The 15,955-nt window shown below is 35.5% G+C and overlaps 1 protein-coding gene across 22 annotated transcripts in view; it reads left to right on the forward strand.

The window, feature by feature from the left end:
* Positions 1-15,955, forward strand: part of NRXN1 (neurexin 1) — a 1,113,820-nt gene that overhangs the window by 932,675 nt on the left and 165,190 nt on the right. For all 22 annotated transcript variants that reach the window (XM_063695881.1, XM_063695882.1, XM_019021142.4 and 19 more), the window contains one exon: positions 11,008-11,179. In XM_063695881.1, the coding sequence (XP_063551951.1) occupies positions 11,008-11,179 (172 nt within the window). The remainder of the gene's footprint in view (positions 1-11,007; positions 11,180-15,955) is intronic.

Here is a 15,955-nt window from a genome sequence, read left to right on the forward strand (position 1 = left end):
TTGTTAACCGTATTTATCCAGAACTTAACAGAGTGCCAGGAGTATAGTAAAAAGTCTGTGGTTTTTGAATAAGTACATAAATATTGGTGAATACTGAACTTCATGTGTTATGGTAGTTCCAAAATTTTAGTGTCATTTATGCCAGAAAACCATGCAATTGAGGAAAATAAATGTATATAAATATAACCAGCAACACACATTTTATCAATTTTGAGTCATGGGATGAGTGGTATGGTGTTTTACAAAATTCACTGCAGCTAAAAGACACTTGATAAATATTTTTCTGCATTACTTCATTTTTGTGGAGGTATTACTGTTTTGTGAAGATGGAAAAAGTCATAATCATTAGGAATTTCAGCCTTAGAGATTCCATATTCTCCTCTGTTGTGCCACAATCACACACATGAACATAGATTTATTTTTGATGGCTGTAGGAATTATTACTTATCACTTCAGGGATAACAGAGTTTTGCTGATTCTTTAGAAAATATTCATTGGTAAATGCATTTCTATGCCCATATACACACATTTTCTTCCTAAGGATGTCGGACAGCTAGTCCTGGACTAGAAGTCAATAAGAAAGAGAAAACGAAAAGGAAAAAGTTAGCACTGTCAGCTTTTCTCTTGAGATGCATTTCAAGGTAGGGCTCTTCTTGAGGCTTGTGAAAACTAACATAGCATCATTAGGAAGTCAGTCCATCAAACACACTTGAAAACATTTCCTCACTCTTGTTTTTAGGTTGCAAGTCATGATTCACAAATAGAATTTAAAAAAATAGTGCTCCTTCCAAACTGATCTTTCCATTCCCAGTTTACTGTATGTAGCTTATGGCTTATATCAATGGAAGCACTGAAAATAGTTACATTAATCTCTTGATATGTTTTCACGTCTTTTAAGGATTTTCTAAAATACGAAGGTTCATTTTGTTTTACCTATGACCGAGTTACTAAGGTTACATTTGCCATGCAGAGGACTAAAATTACAATCCAAGGATGTTCTGTCTATTTGTCTGAAAAATGTTGGGCTTTGTGCTACGGAAATTTGGAACATTAGAGTTAGATTGTAATTATATAGTCAGGTCTCCTGGAAAATGATGATCCTGGGATATAACAAGTAAATGAAATCCACAAATAATCCCAAAGCTCTTTTATAGGAAAACCTTTTTACATAAAAAATGTCAACAATTAGCAGAATTGATAGAATGCCCCTTTCCTGTTCAGTTCCTGGTGGTGGTAATATCAAAGAGTGCAATGGCCTAGAGACAAGGATTCAGGCAGATGCAGAATAAACAAAGATTGTGGTTTTAATCAGCACCTGAAACACAATGTTTATTGCCCATAGTTTCCTGAATTACTGTACAATGTGACTGTACAAGAAAAAGTAATTTAACATTCCAACAAGGGTCTTTAAAGCAACAATAATTTTTAAATATAAAAAAATGAACAAAAACAAGTAATACACATCTGATCAGCTCATTACACTTTGGGAAAGGCTTAACTTAATTCAGTGTGACGCTGAGATTTTCATACAGCAACCTAAAGTATTTGTTATGATGCCAGACCACTAGGCTAACTATCCAAATGGAAAGTATTACCTGTGAAAAATTAAGAAGGTTACATAGGCCACCAAGTCAATGCCTATTTCTTGTTCTATTTGATTTCTGCTCATTGATTATTCAGGGAGAAAAATAATAAAAGACATTCTTTACACATAAGGACACATTTAAAGGCAACTATTTCAACTTCATAGTAGTTGTTGTCTCAGTGGATGGAGATACAGAATTAATTATCTCAATGAGATGACTCTAATTCACAAGAGGCTAAGGTAGCTTTATTTTATTCTACAGCTATCGTGATATCATGCAAACGTATGCTATTTGGAAGGGGGAAGTATCACGAAAAGGCTTGATGATATGTCTGTACCCATGGCCACACTGGAGAACTTCATAATGGTTTGAGAATGTCTTCTCAAATACTGTGTAAAGAGTAATCCAGTATTGGCTTTATTAGTGAAACAAAATGGAGAATATCTTAAAATACCGATATCAAGATTATTACCCCATTCAAAGATCCAGCAGCCAGTCACTTAGTGGACTAAATTCATCTTGACATTGTTTTGATTTTTTATTTAATTTCATCTAAGGAGAGACAATGAGGAAATAGAAGCACTGAAGTGTTTTGATGTTATTACTGGAGCTCAAGATCTGTCCATCCTTTTTCTCACTTTACGACCACTAAATCCTACATACTTGACAAGGCAGGGGCTCTTCCCAATAATGGCAAGCGCTTCCATCAGAGATTATACTTTCTTGGGAAGAAACATACATGATTCACAAAAGGCTTCACAGATTACTGATACTTCAACCTAATGCAAAGTCCTCTTTCTCCTCCTAAAGTGGAGAATCTCTGATTTAAAAACATAATAAAATCTTAGAGTTTTTCTATTTTTTTAAATTTTGAAGGAAATCTAAGAGAGACTCAAATTCAAACTTAGGCACCTTCAATGTGTTTCAAAAAACTCAACTAGTAATATCTAAGTTTTTTCCGTGAGAACTGCTTTGCCTTACATTTAGGATTTCCCTAGAACCATAATATTGAGATGGGAGGGGACATGGATGTTGTCTAATCAAGCATGCTCTGCCTCAGCATAATCAACGGGAGAACCACTTATCTTACAGTTGAGCACAGCTAGATTTTAGAATATCCTCTCTTGATCCAAGTCATAGATAGATGCTCTGACTTTGGCCAAGTCTCAGCCTTTCTGAGCTTTAGCTTTCCCATTTACAAAATAGATACCCTGCTTCACAAGTTGTAAACATTAAAAATGTATCCTCTAGCAAAACCGAAATGTCTATATAATTCAAGCAATATTTTAATTAACTTCCATCAAACTATGGTGAAGCTAAACATTGTTTTTCAAAGGGATGAATAACAACAATAATTGTAGCAATAATAATAATAATGCTAATAGCTAACAGGAACTGTGTAGCCATTAAATGTGCTAAGAATTTTCTATGCATTATCTCATCAAAAGAAAATTGGAGCATGATGCAAATGTTCTGAAATTAAATAACGGTGATGGTTGCACAACCTTGTGAATATACTAAAACCACTGAACCATATACTTTAAAAGGGCAAATGTTATGACATGTGAATTATATCTCAATTAAAAAAAAGAAAATCGATGTGAAAGAATATTGGAAATTTGCAAAAGTAAAGGTATTCTGGGAAGTGTGGTGAAGGATACAATGAGGAATACACCAGGCTTTTTTCCTACCCTAAAGTTGTTTTTAATAGGTTTGAGGGGTTGAAATGGGCATATAAAAACTAACACCTAAGGCAGTGTGTGGAGGAGGACTGGCACAAGCTTAGAAAATTTTATTAGACATTCTTAGGACCAAGAGATGAATTTAAGCCTCCAGGAAGTTAATATCGCTGCCAGAATATAGTCTCATTGAAGGAGCTACAGCATCCTGTAGGATGGAGACATATTAGAAAAGATACACTATCCTTAATGAAGATTTGATGGGGAAATGAAAAGGCTGTTTTTAAAAAATGTATTACTCCTAAAGGAGATGTTTCTGAGGTGGTAGTGCCCACATATCTTGCCCACTTTTGATTCCTTATTGTGTAGTGCTACAAAATGTAACTAGCCAAAAAAAAAAAAAAAAAAAAAAAAAACTAAAACCAAAAACAAAACCATGCACTCTGTAGTAACCCTCCTCTTGACTCATCCTCTAAGGGTGCCTTAGTTTCCAGACATTTTCCTGGAACGCTGACACAACTGACATTATTCAGTTTTAGAATGCCCCACCAAATTGGTCATATTTCAGTACCCATAATTATTGGCTGTGTGATTTCAGCAAGATTAAAGTTTCCAAGAAGATAGAGACAATGGCACTTACCTTTCAGGTCTGCTGGGAGTTTTAGATGAGATACAATGTATAGAGCCTGGCACATAGTGAGTAGTCTGGTATGTGGGGCCTGAAAGGAGAGATAGAAGGTAGAGAGAACATAACTTCTATGTCCCTGGGTGTTGCATTAGAACCTGCTGGTAGTGTTAGAGCTGTCCAAATGCTGGTTTGCTCCCATGGCAGTTTGAGGCTTGCAGAGATCCTTCAGATGCTTCCCCTAATGCACCTGTGCTTTTCCCCGCCACTCCCTCAACTCTTTTGTGGGTATGAGTATTTGCATGCACGATTTACCTTCCCAATTTGATTGAAAGTTTTCCCAGGAGCAGAAAACAGACTTTACCTGTTTTTATTCTCCTCCCAGTAGTAGGAAAATGCTGGGTGCATATTACATACTTTTTATTAGTTACCTGAATGAATTTTAAACAGACGCTATTTAATGGAGAAAATAGGAGACAGGGCAGCAGGAACTTCTTGTTTTTGATGTGGTGGTGTTGCTTTTTGGGGGTTAAAGGATGGCATGTATATCTCAGTGCCAGGTTAAAACAACTAGATTAAAACCACTTCTTACCATTATAGGCCATCTAAATTGGTAAACAGAGTCTCTACCAGCCAAGAGGGCCTCTAAGTAATTCACTTAGAAATGTATTTGGGTGGCTGGGGGCAGTGGCTCACACCTTTAATCCCAGCAGTTTGAGAGGCCAAGGTGGGCAGATCACCTGAGGTCAGGATTTCGAGACCAGCCTGACCAACATGGAAAAACCCTGCCTCTACCAAAAATACATTATTAGCTGGGCGTGGTGGCATGCACCTGTAATCCCAGCTACTTCGGAGGCTGAGGCAGGAGAATCACTTGAACGCAGGAAGCAAAGGTTGCAGAGAGCTGAGATCGTGCCATTGCACTCCAGCCTGGGCAATAAGAGTGAAACTCCATCTCAAAAAAAAAAAAAAAAAGTATTTGGGCTAAATTAGCAATTATCTGAGTGTGTTTGTTTTTAGGTGAGATAACAGATGGCTCTCTGATACTGTCTGCAGTGTTGCATAGTCCAACAACTGTGACTATAGACTCCAGACTCCCCTTCATGCCTTAAAACCTTTGCTCCCTGGTGAGGATTAGTCTCTGGAGAAGCAAAACATTCCATTGACCCAACTCTGGTTTCAATCAACAATGTAGATTTGGACTATGGGAGTCTTTCTGTATTCTAAAATGAGTACAAACACAGAGAGAGCATTTAAAGACATTGTTGAGTTCTGTCCAAAGTGGGGCCCTGGAGTACTGGACTGTACCATGGTGCATGACAGAAGTTTACAGAACGTAAACAGAGCTCCCTGCTAATCTACATGCCCTCCTGAGTTGCACACTTGCTCACAATGTTTGGTCCTTCTCTCTAGGAGTATAGTAAACATACACAGAGAGAGACATTTTTATTTGTTACTGGTCTCTGTTCCTGAGCATAGTTGAGCCAAACATTTCTATATAACAATCCAAGAATGGGGTGAGGGGAAACAGTGCGCTAAAATCTTATGTAACATGTCTGTATGCCACATGTAGACCAAAATCTTTACTTATGTGTATTCTGCTTTATCCATTTCATAGGCACATATTATATATGCATCTGTAACATGCAGACATCTTGCTTGAAGTATACCCAAGATATTGATTACACCATTAAATCTTAATCTTAGTTAAAACATAAAACTTACAAGTGCATATGTTATTTCATATGGAATTAGACAGTGCATTAAACTATGGTGCCACTTGCTAGAAATTTCAGGGACCTTCCCAGTGTCATATTTCATGATGTTTCCCTTTAACTTGGTTTAATAATATAATCTTTATTCAGAAATGAGCTTTTGTAAAAAAATCAATAATTACCATTGTCACTGTTTATTTAATGAATCCATGGAAAGTCTTCATTAAATTATAAATGCCTCGTTACTGATATTCTTATAAGAGATTTTTGAAATTATGATTTGAGCCAGTTATCTATTTCAAGGAATATACAGTACAGGGAGATCAGTACATGTCCAGTGAAATGACTTCTGGTTTTGCTAATGCAATATTCATGAGAATTTGCCAAGACAATCATATTTAATTCCAGAGAATAAGAGTTTGAAATGAATTCTTTTAAATTGTAATTATGCATTGGCAAGAAAGTTTAGCACGTTTTATTGTTTATATAATTTAAATGACTTGCTATCCTATAAACATGAGATGGTTGTGTTGTAAGAATATCTATAGTTTCTGAATGAAATAGTAAATACCGGTCTTATAAATACGCTTGATATTAGTATTTTGTGCTTTATGTGTATTTTAAATTTATTGTTTTCAGGGAAAACTCTTTGGCGATCATTTATAATTAAACTGTTTTTCAAAGCCTGATGCAACTTGGGGTGAAGTAGATAATGTCTGAATTAGGGTCAGGCCTGTTGTTTGAACCCTTATTTTGATAGCCTTCAGTTCCATTCTAGCTAACTCTAGAGTTTAAATCCATGAGATGTCAAAGACATTTGAAGTTGAGGCAACAACTGAACATCTCCAAGAAGAGATGGGCGTCATTTAAAAGTCAAATGATATGAGAACACTTGGACACAGGAAGGGGAACATCACACACCGGGGCCTGTTGTGGGGTGGGGGGAGGGGGGAGGGATAGCTTTAGGAGATACACCTAATGTCAATGACGAGTTAATGGGTGCAGCACACCAACGTGGCACATGTATACATATGTAACAAACCTGCACGTTGTGCACATGTACCCTAGAAATTAAAGTATAATAAAAAATATATATGTAAAATTAAAAAAAAAAAGTCAGATGTTCTCCAAGCATCACGGATGCTCATTGTTTCTAAATTGTTTATTTTATTGTGTTGCAAAAAAAAACAAATCCTATGAAATCTGGAGATTTCTGCACCTAGAAAATGAGCATTTTGCATTTCATATTGCAGAAACTTTTAAGGTTAAGTTAAAGGGACTTATTTCAGAGTTTAGTGCATTTTTCACCTTTAACATTGCAATGCTTCTATTCACTGAATCTAGACCTTCTTAAAATTAATACTCTGATGAAAATAGGCTCTTACGGCCTACTTCCATGATAAGTTTCATAATAAGTAGGAAACTTCAAGAATTTTTTCCAGTGCATCCTGGATAAGAACCAGGTCTATAATAGATGAGACCCTAAAACAATGGGCAACCCTAGAGTAACAGATATCTTCCTGTACTTGTTGTGTTGAAAGTACTTCCCAAGGTGTAACAAGAATTAAACTTGTTCTGTAAAAATATTTCTTTCTAACCACCAGGGAAGTCCACAGGGAGTCTCAACAGTGCTTTGCTCCCTCTTGGATAGTAAAAAGGTCATCCGTTCACTTTTAGACATAAAAAGTAAAATCAGCTTACTCCTCTGTAATAGTAGAAGTCAGTTAAAGCCTCTTCATTATCCCTGCTTCAGCCACAATGGAGCCCCCACTTGCACTGGGAGGAACACGATTGTTTCCATGGCTTTCACTATTCCTCTCCCTCTCTTATTCCTCCAGGGATGAAGCAGGAGAAGAAAGAAGACATAAAGGGCAGAAATGACCTTACTTGGCTAGTATTATTGTAGCCATCCAGTTGAGCTTAGCCTATACTTAAAGTTCTTAAGGAGGCACTTTTCGGAAGCATTTGGTTCTTTACAGACCTTAACCCCATTATTAGAATTTACCTGCAATTCCATTGAGGTAGTAAATGCACTTCCTTCAGATGGTCATTTAGGATTCCCACCTCAGCCTCTGGTCATCTATCACTGCAACTCCAAGTTTTTTTTTTTTCTTTTCTTTTCTTTTCTGAGTTTTCTTCACCACTCAGCCCAATCCCTTTAGTAACCCTGCTAAACAGGATACAATACAATTCTACACAGACTCTAACCTAGGGTCCACAAGTGTCCTTTGTCCTAAAAAACCCTAATGCACAAGTGGCTCCTGGTACATCAATGTCTCTTTGCTTGGCCACTGGGCATCAGCCAGCCACAGTCTCTTCCCTTGAAGATTTCTCAGGTATAGTCAAATACTACTTTGCTCACTACCTTGACCACTGCCACCCACCAAGTCCCAGAAGACACATATCAAATTTTCTTAGATGTTCCACTAATGTCCCTTTCTCCTGCACTTGAGATAGGGAAAAGCAGACTTCCACCCTGCAGTATGTGGAAATCACATCACATCTCAGCTGTCTCCAAAAATCCTCTTCTAATTGTCAGTCTCCTCTTGCCTTTTTCTGCATTTTGATGGACTAGAAGTAGGTAATTAATTCAGGACCCTAAAAGCAGTTCTTAGTGTTCTCCTTTGCAAGACTGGCTTAAGTAACTTTATACTTCATTTTGTAAGATGGAAACAGTAATCTGTTTTTGACTTATTATGTTATCATGTTAACATCTCAGCTGAAACTGAAACAAAAAGAATCATTTTAATATTCTATTATATCCACATATCAGTTGCTTACAATTTATTCCAAAATTATTTTAAACATACATTGATTGATACATATCTACTAACTTCAAAGAACAATACAAGTCCCCTTAGTGATGCTATTCTAGCAGGAGAGATAAAACAGGTAGTAAAAACAGCTAGATTTACCAAATCTGCTAGCTAAAGCTATAGGATGGCACAACAGTCCTAAATTCAGCCTGGTGTAATGATTAAGGACCAGACTCTGGAGCCTGACTGTGTGGATCTGAACCATAGCTTTTCTCTTTCCAGCTGTGCGACCTTAGCCAAATTGCTTAATCACCCTGTACCTTAATTTTCTCATCTGTAAAATGAAGATAAAATAGCATCTCCCTCATGGAACTGTTATGAAGAATACCAGAGTTAGTGTTTATAAAATGCGTAGAGCCCTACGTGTGTGTTTGGTTGTTAGGAAACTCAGGGTCCATGTAGATAGGGTAATTTTTAAAATATTTATTTATTTTGAGACAGGGTCTTATGCTGTCAACCAGGCAGGAGTTCAGTGCACAATCATGGCTCACTGCAGCCTCAACCTCCTGGGCTCAAGTGATCTTCCCACCTCAGCCTCCTGAGTAGTTGGGAATACAGGTGTGTGCCACCATGCCCAGATTTTCTTTTTTTTTTTTTTCTTTTTTTTTTTTTTTAATAGTAAAGACGAAATCTTGCTATGTTTCCCAGGCTGGTCTCCAACTCCTGGGATTGAACAATCCACTTCACCTTGGCCTCCCAAACTGCTGGAATTATACATGTGTGCCATCACTTCTGGCTGGGTAATTTTAATAGCTGCAGGGACTTTAGTATATATTTTCCCCTGGACTTATTATTTTCCACCATATTTCTCATGACCCTTACTTTTAAATACATGTCATTTAGTAAGGCGTTTTAGTATTGTGTAGACTGACTCAGCTAATAAACAAACAGCAAAAGTCCAATGAAAATTCAAACGTTATTCAAAGACCTATGGAGATTTTTTTAAAAGATTGTTTTTAGCTCAGACCTTTTTGTAAGCGTGCATTATTTTCTTATTTTAACAGAATTACTTTTTGCTCATTTTCAGTAATTAATTTAGTACATACATTTTTAACACATGTGATATAACTCTACAGGAAAATTTTAAAGAATCTCATTTAAGAGACATAATAAGTTATCTTTATTTAACAAACATGTATATAGTGTTAAAATGTGATTTTTTAAAAAAGTTAAACCATCCGTCAAGCCTAAAGCTAATCAAACCAAAAAAAATTGTAAGCATGCTAACTTATAAGAAAGAGATCTTTATGTACAATAAGAACCCAGGGGGAAGAAAACCAACAGAAACCTTTAGGATCTCTACATGAAGGAGATAATGAGCAATACTGCAAAATAACATCCTCAAATATTTTCCTTTGATTAATACAATTTTGAAAAAGATTTTCCATAAGGATTCTTAGTGTAAGCTGATTCCATACTCCTGCTGCCTAGTTCAAATATTGATGAGAACCCCACAAAGAGTCAAGAGAAAATGTGGCCCAAATCCTCAGGTTTCTAACATTCTGATTTAAAACTTCTACAGGAAAGGATGGACTGTGTGTACTTTAAACCCTTCTTCCTCCGTGTCATTTCTCTCAACTGAGGTTTGAAGAAGGGTGAACCACAGACAGTTTGAGGTTATGTGTTCTGACAAGGGCCTACAGCACAGGTATTCTGTGCAACTGATTAAGGACAAATCCACATGCTTTAGAAATCAACTGAATTCATGGTAGAGTTGACAGTCCTGTTAAAGAATGCTTCTCAGAGGCAGAGGACATAGCACATGTTTCTCTTTGCCACCTTATATTACGAAATTCTAAAGTTAACAGCAACAACTTTATAGTTAGAATGATTCATAATGAGGCTTTGCATATGAAGAAGTGAAGAGGGCGTTCATTTTGGATAACGGTATCTTTGCTTCAACTTAGCTTAGATATAATCTAAGAATAAGGGAAATGAATTTTAGTTTTTGTACGTCTCTATTAAGTTATGTGTCCTTGAACAAGTCTTGTACCTTCCTGTGTTATCATCGATAAAATGTTGATGTTTCATCATCAATAAAATAAAAACATTGAATAACTTTCAAGCTGTTAGTATTTGATGATTTTGTGAATACTGACTAAGGGACTGCACTCATTAAATGCCCCATACCCTTTAGAATGATTTCCCCTATTGTGAGTATTTGTCAATGGGCTCTAAACAGACATCATTGCTCTGATTTCACCAGTTATTAAAAGTAAGAATTTGGAGCCCCGTTTTTCTTGTGAAATGGGGAGAGTGGATTAAAGGGGCTGTGTTAAAGGACATGAAAGGATGTCCTTTGTGCAGGCAGCTGTGCATCTTCTCTGTGACAACCTCTGGGAAGAAGGCAGCTCAATTCCCTTGAAAGTGTGCCTTTTGGAATATCAATTATCCATGAAAGAGATGTCTTAAATTTACCCAGATGTCAAGAATCTTGCTTCTACTACATGTAGTTTTTCAGAAGTAAAATTGGAGGAAAGCAGCTGTTGTCCAAAGCACATTTTAAAACAATACCTTGTGTGTAATCTTTATTAAATGGTGACTAGTCAACTTAATTCAACTCTTTTTTCCCCTCCTCTCTTACAGCACCAGGGAAAAATTGGAGTTAAGTTTAATGTTGGGACAGATGACATCGCCATTGAAGAGTCCAATGCAATCATTAATGATGGGAAATACCATGTAGTTCGTTTCACGAGGAGTGGTGGCAATGCCACGTTGCAGGTGGACAGCTGGCCAGTGATCGAGCGCTACCCTGCAGGTAAGCAAGTGAATATGTATCGGGGGAAGATTTTATGAAAAACAATCTGGAAGAAAAAGCATTGTTTTGCGTCCGTTTCACCAAATTGTGGTTTTCTGAGAAACCATCAACTATTTATTGGACTTTAGAGTCACGTGAATGTAATGCTGTCCTAAACTGTTCTTGCTACAGTGTACAAATGCCATTTTATAGGAGAACGTGAAGGTGTACATTATCGTTTTCAGAATTCAGGACATCAATGAAATCAGAAAAATGCACACATAAAAAGCACACATATCAAAGCTCTTTTTACTGGATCCTTGCATTTAAACAAAGGAAAGGCTTTGTCAAAAGTAACAAAGTTAAAATTTAAAACTAAGGGAAAGAATATGATAACACTTTTTTTTTCTGAGAGAAAATAAGACCTAACGCTTCCGCAGATGGTAGTGCACAGCTGAAACACATTAAAGTGTAGGGATCCCGTGAAATAAGTAGAGAACTAGTGAGAAAACAATAGTGGCATAAATCAGCAGTTATAAGAACATGTACATAAAAGAAGTTTGTTTTCACTTTCATATAACCATGGAGTTTCATGAGGATTCTTTGACACTAGCACTACTCATTTTAAGTCTATAAAATAAATGTCAAGCCGTTATTGATAAAATAAAAATTATCTTGTTTATTGTGAATGAGTTTTATCAATATTATGTTATTGAAACAAAGGTGGTAGATTAGAAAATTTAAACAGTATTATTTGTGGTTGTATATATCCTCAATTTTAAAACAAATATGCTTTTTAAGTAAAATATAAATTAAAAGTATAAAGATATTTTACTGCAATCATTATCATCTCTATTACTAAAAGCATCAGTCTCATTTCTCTCTTCCCCTTTTAGATATAACTATGTTTTCTGCAAAGCACACAATTTATAACACAGTATAAAGAAAAAGTATAAAAATACATTTCTATTTTACCCAATAAAAATAATAATCAAAATATATATTTAAATTCCTCTATCAGACTTATTTGGTTCTTGAAAGAAGTAATTTAATGACATAACCAATGTATTCAATTGATATCAAATATCCCAAGTACTGACTCACAATTGTGGAATGGAATGTCTGTAATACCCTTCTGGACCTTTTCTGGTTTATAGAATTCTAAATCTTCATGCCCTAGTTCAAACCTATTCCATAAGCCTAGTACTCTGCCAATATTTGCTGAATTAAATGTAATAAAAAAAACTGCTCTATGACAAAGTTAGGAAGCAAGGAAATTAATATGTCCAGTGCCTGTTATAATACTGGCAAATAGTAGGCACTCAGTAAATATTTGCTGAATCGATGTCTTGGGAATTACCACAATTTTACACTACAATTATGTGAACCATATACAATAAGGTGAAGTAATGGAAGATTTGGAAGCCAAGTAACTTAATATGCATGCAATGTTACATAGCCCCTGCTAATACCAGATTATTGCATTATCTGAAATCCTAGTATAAACGTGCAATTTCAATTTTTATTCTTTATTTTATCAATTTAACTTTTTTTTTTGAAGCAAGGTCTCACTCTTTTGCCCAGACTGGATGTAGTGGCAAAGTCATAGCTCACTGTAACCTCAAACTCGCGGGCTCACAGGATCCTCTTTCCTCGGCCTCTCTAGTAGCTAGGACTACAGGTGCACACCACCATGCCTGGCTAATTTTTAAAATTTTTTTGTAGAGATGGGGGTCTCGCTATGTTGCTCAGGCTGGTCTTGAACACCTGACCTTAAGTGATCCTCCTGCCTCGGCCTCCTAAAATGCTGGGATTACAGGCATGAGCCACCATGCCCAGCCTAAAAAATATGCTTTTAAAAGTAATAGCTAAAACCTTAATAAAATTACAGAAAGGTGTATTGGTAATTTTCCTAAAATAGGGATTAATCACTGCCTATTTGCTGAGAGAAAGTCATCACACTGGATGCCATGAAAATATATAGTAGGGTAAGGTCTAGGCTTTGCTCATGGGATGTTGTCAGCTGTGAACAGTGGACCTGAACGTGCAAAATGATAAATCCTGTTACTATTGCAGTGTGGCATTTGCCTCTTGAGGCATGGTTTTGTGTTCATAGTTAATTCTTTAAAATTTCTTTATTTAGTAACTTTTAACACTTAATCAGCAATTTCCAAACTGGTATCTTTACCTAGAGCTTATTACTACTTATGGTGAGAAAGGGAAAGTCCCATTAGTTTGGGAAATTCTGGGTTAAGCTAAGTTAAAATATCTATACTTGGACTTTATTAACATGCATAATGTATCTGTAAAAGAGAAATACAGGATGCTTTACCCAAGCATAGATGATATAAAATAAATATAGGATATATTAGCCAAACATCATTGCATTTTAGTAAATATTTTATGTTTTCAAAAAGGTCTATATGCCCCAATTTTACTATATTTTATTTGACTGTGCACATACCAGATGCCATGTACTGAATATAGTTCAAAAAAGATATGGTTCCTGTGTTCTTGTAGCAGACTAATGTTCAATTTGAATCTGGTAGCTGAGATTGAGGCAGTACTTATTAATTATTTGAAAAAAATATTTGTACATATTTTTCTAGATTAATATTTGTTTAACACATATAGTACCTTATTTGCCAATTAAATAATTGTTCAGAATAAGAAACACAATGTAAAAGATGTTTAAAAATAGAAATGAGCAGTATTGTAATAAGAAGCAAATCTTTACATATAGTTATTTCAGATACAACTTTCAACATTTAATCAGATTTTAAATGCCCTTTTACCAAGATGTATTTTAGAAAATATAAATAAACCAAGAGTGGGCAAAGTTGCAATTATTCTGAAGGATATACACAAGGTAAAACACAGAGTCGGCCCTCAAGAAAATAAAGCACATATGAAGAATTTCAATATATACATATAAAAAGTTAATGATCAATATATAAAGAACTCAGGGGAGTCACCATTGTCATCAGATGTTTTATTAATCATCTGCTCTGTGTTCATTTCAGTGTGATGCTGAGGTAGGAAATTAGCCATGAAAATTTCAAATACCTTTTTCTCTTGGAGCTTCATCTGCAACGGTGCCATAATGGCTGAATACAAATTTTGAAGAGTGTGTCACCTCGATTAAAGTTTTTGTGACATGGTGATTGTAAATACGAGTTCAGTAGCAAAGTCTAGTATATGTATTTTATGTCAGTTTGCGGTATGGCTCTTTTTATTAATTTTGGGGGTTATTTTTATTAGAAGAACAGCTAAATTAAAGCTTTTACCACCAAATCTTATAATCAGAGAAGCGGGAACCAGCAGACTATATTTGGTTCCTTTAAAGTGCCTGTACTGCAAAATATAGGTAATAAGGATTGAAATTAGTAATTAGTATAGCACTTAACCTCCATTATAGGTCTTTGTGGTAAGTGCTTTTATATGGTAGCAACACTATACCTTTAATGAAAAGCAACCAAAGCATTGACCAATGGTACTGCCCTGTAATTGCCTGGAAGGCTTTCATAGAGAAACTAATTAGTAGAGGTAGATTTTATGCTCTTTTTGAGTATATGAAATCTTCCTGTAACTCAACAGTTTACATTTTAGAATAAATATTGAATTTTCTGAATAGCAGACCTAGTATCCATTATTTTCTATATATAGAGCAAAGTACAGAGATAATATTTTACAAACCATTTAAAGTTGAGAAAGCCATTTCTTGGTGCTTATCAGTTAAAGCTCTAGAATATAATGCATCATTAATCTCTGATTTGTCCCTAATTACAATTATGCAGGAAAATTTTCTCTCCCCACAAAAATAGACTTTCTTTCTCATAACATTAATTCACAAAGCCTAACATCATCTTGCTTACCCCGACTAAAGATTGCTTCAGATAAATCACAGTTATCTTTGATAATAAACTTTTGAATTTGTTTTCCTATCACAGTGTGTCAAAAGATTTCTTTTACACTCTACACAAGGTCAAATGTTCGTTTTATACTCAAGTTAACATATTAAATCAACAAATATTTAAAGGATATATGCTACATAAAAGTAACATACTAAATTTACAGTCTGGTTACAGAGATAGGCAAAAAAAAGTTCAAGATTAGAAATATAAAATGTGAGAAAGTGCTAGAGTTATCATATCATATTTGGCTAATTTCTGAATAAGATATAAAAGGAAAACTCGTTCCAAGGAAGAAGAGACCATTTTGAAGTGAGTGGTGTAGTAAGACTGTGAAATCAATAGCAAATTAGATTTAGGTCTTTTCAAGCATGCATTCATTTAGGAAGGATTAGCAGGAAATGATAGAGACAGACAAATTATTTAGGAAACTACTAACCAATCCAGGTATCAAAAGATAAAGTACTAAAGTAGAATGTGAGAAAATAAACAAGATGAATGCAAAATACACTGTAAAACCTAATGAACAACTTAATAGAAGGAGAGACATGCCCGCATTTTCGGCTCTCTCTCTCTCTCTCTCTCTCTCTCATTCTTGTCTGCCTCTCCCCCTCTCTCTCTTTTAACCAGCAATTATTCAATGTTCTAATGCTGCTGTGTGTCACCAGACGGCATTAGGTACCAATGAAATGGAAACCAGTTGTAGGAAGGAACAAAGAAGTGAAAGACATTATTATTCCTGTTTGCCAACAGATTAGTCTGATTGGGAGATAAGGAGGATCCAGAAAACCTAAACATGTCAGATAAAATGTATTAACTTTCAAAATGCCGAGTTTGATTGCTGTTAAGTTTAAGGAAAGTAGAAAATGGTGGTCTGGAGTGGTAA

The sequence above is a fragment of the Gorilla gorilla genome, chromosome 12, assembly GCF_029281585.2.
Source record: "Gorilla gorilla gorilla isolate KB3781 chromosome 12, NHGRI_mGorGor1-v2.1_pri, whole genome shotgun sequence".
Classification (NCBI taxonomy): Eukaryota; Metazoa; Chordata; class Mammalia; order Primates; family Hominidae; genus Gorilla; species Gorilla gorilla.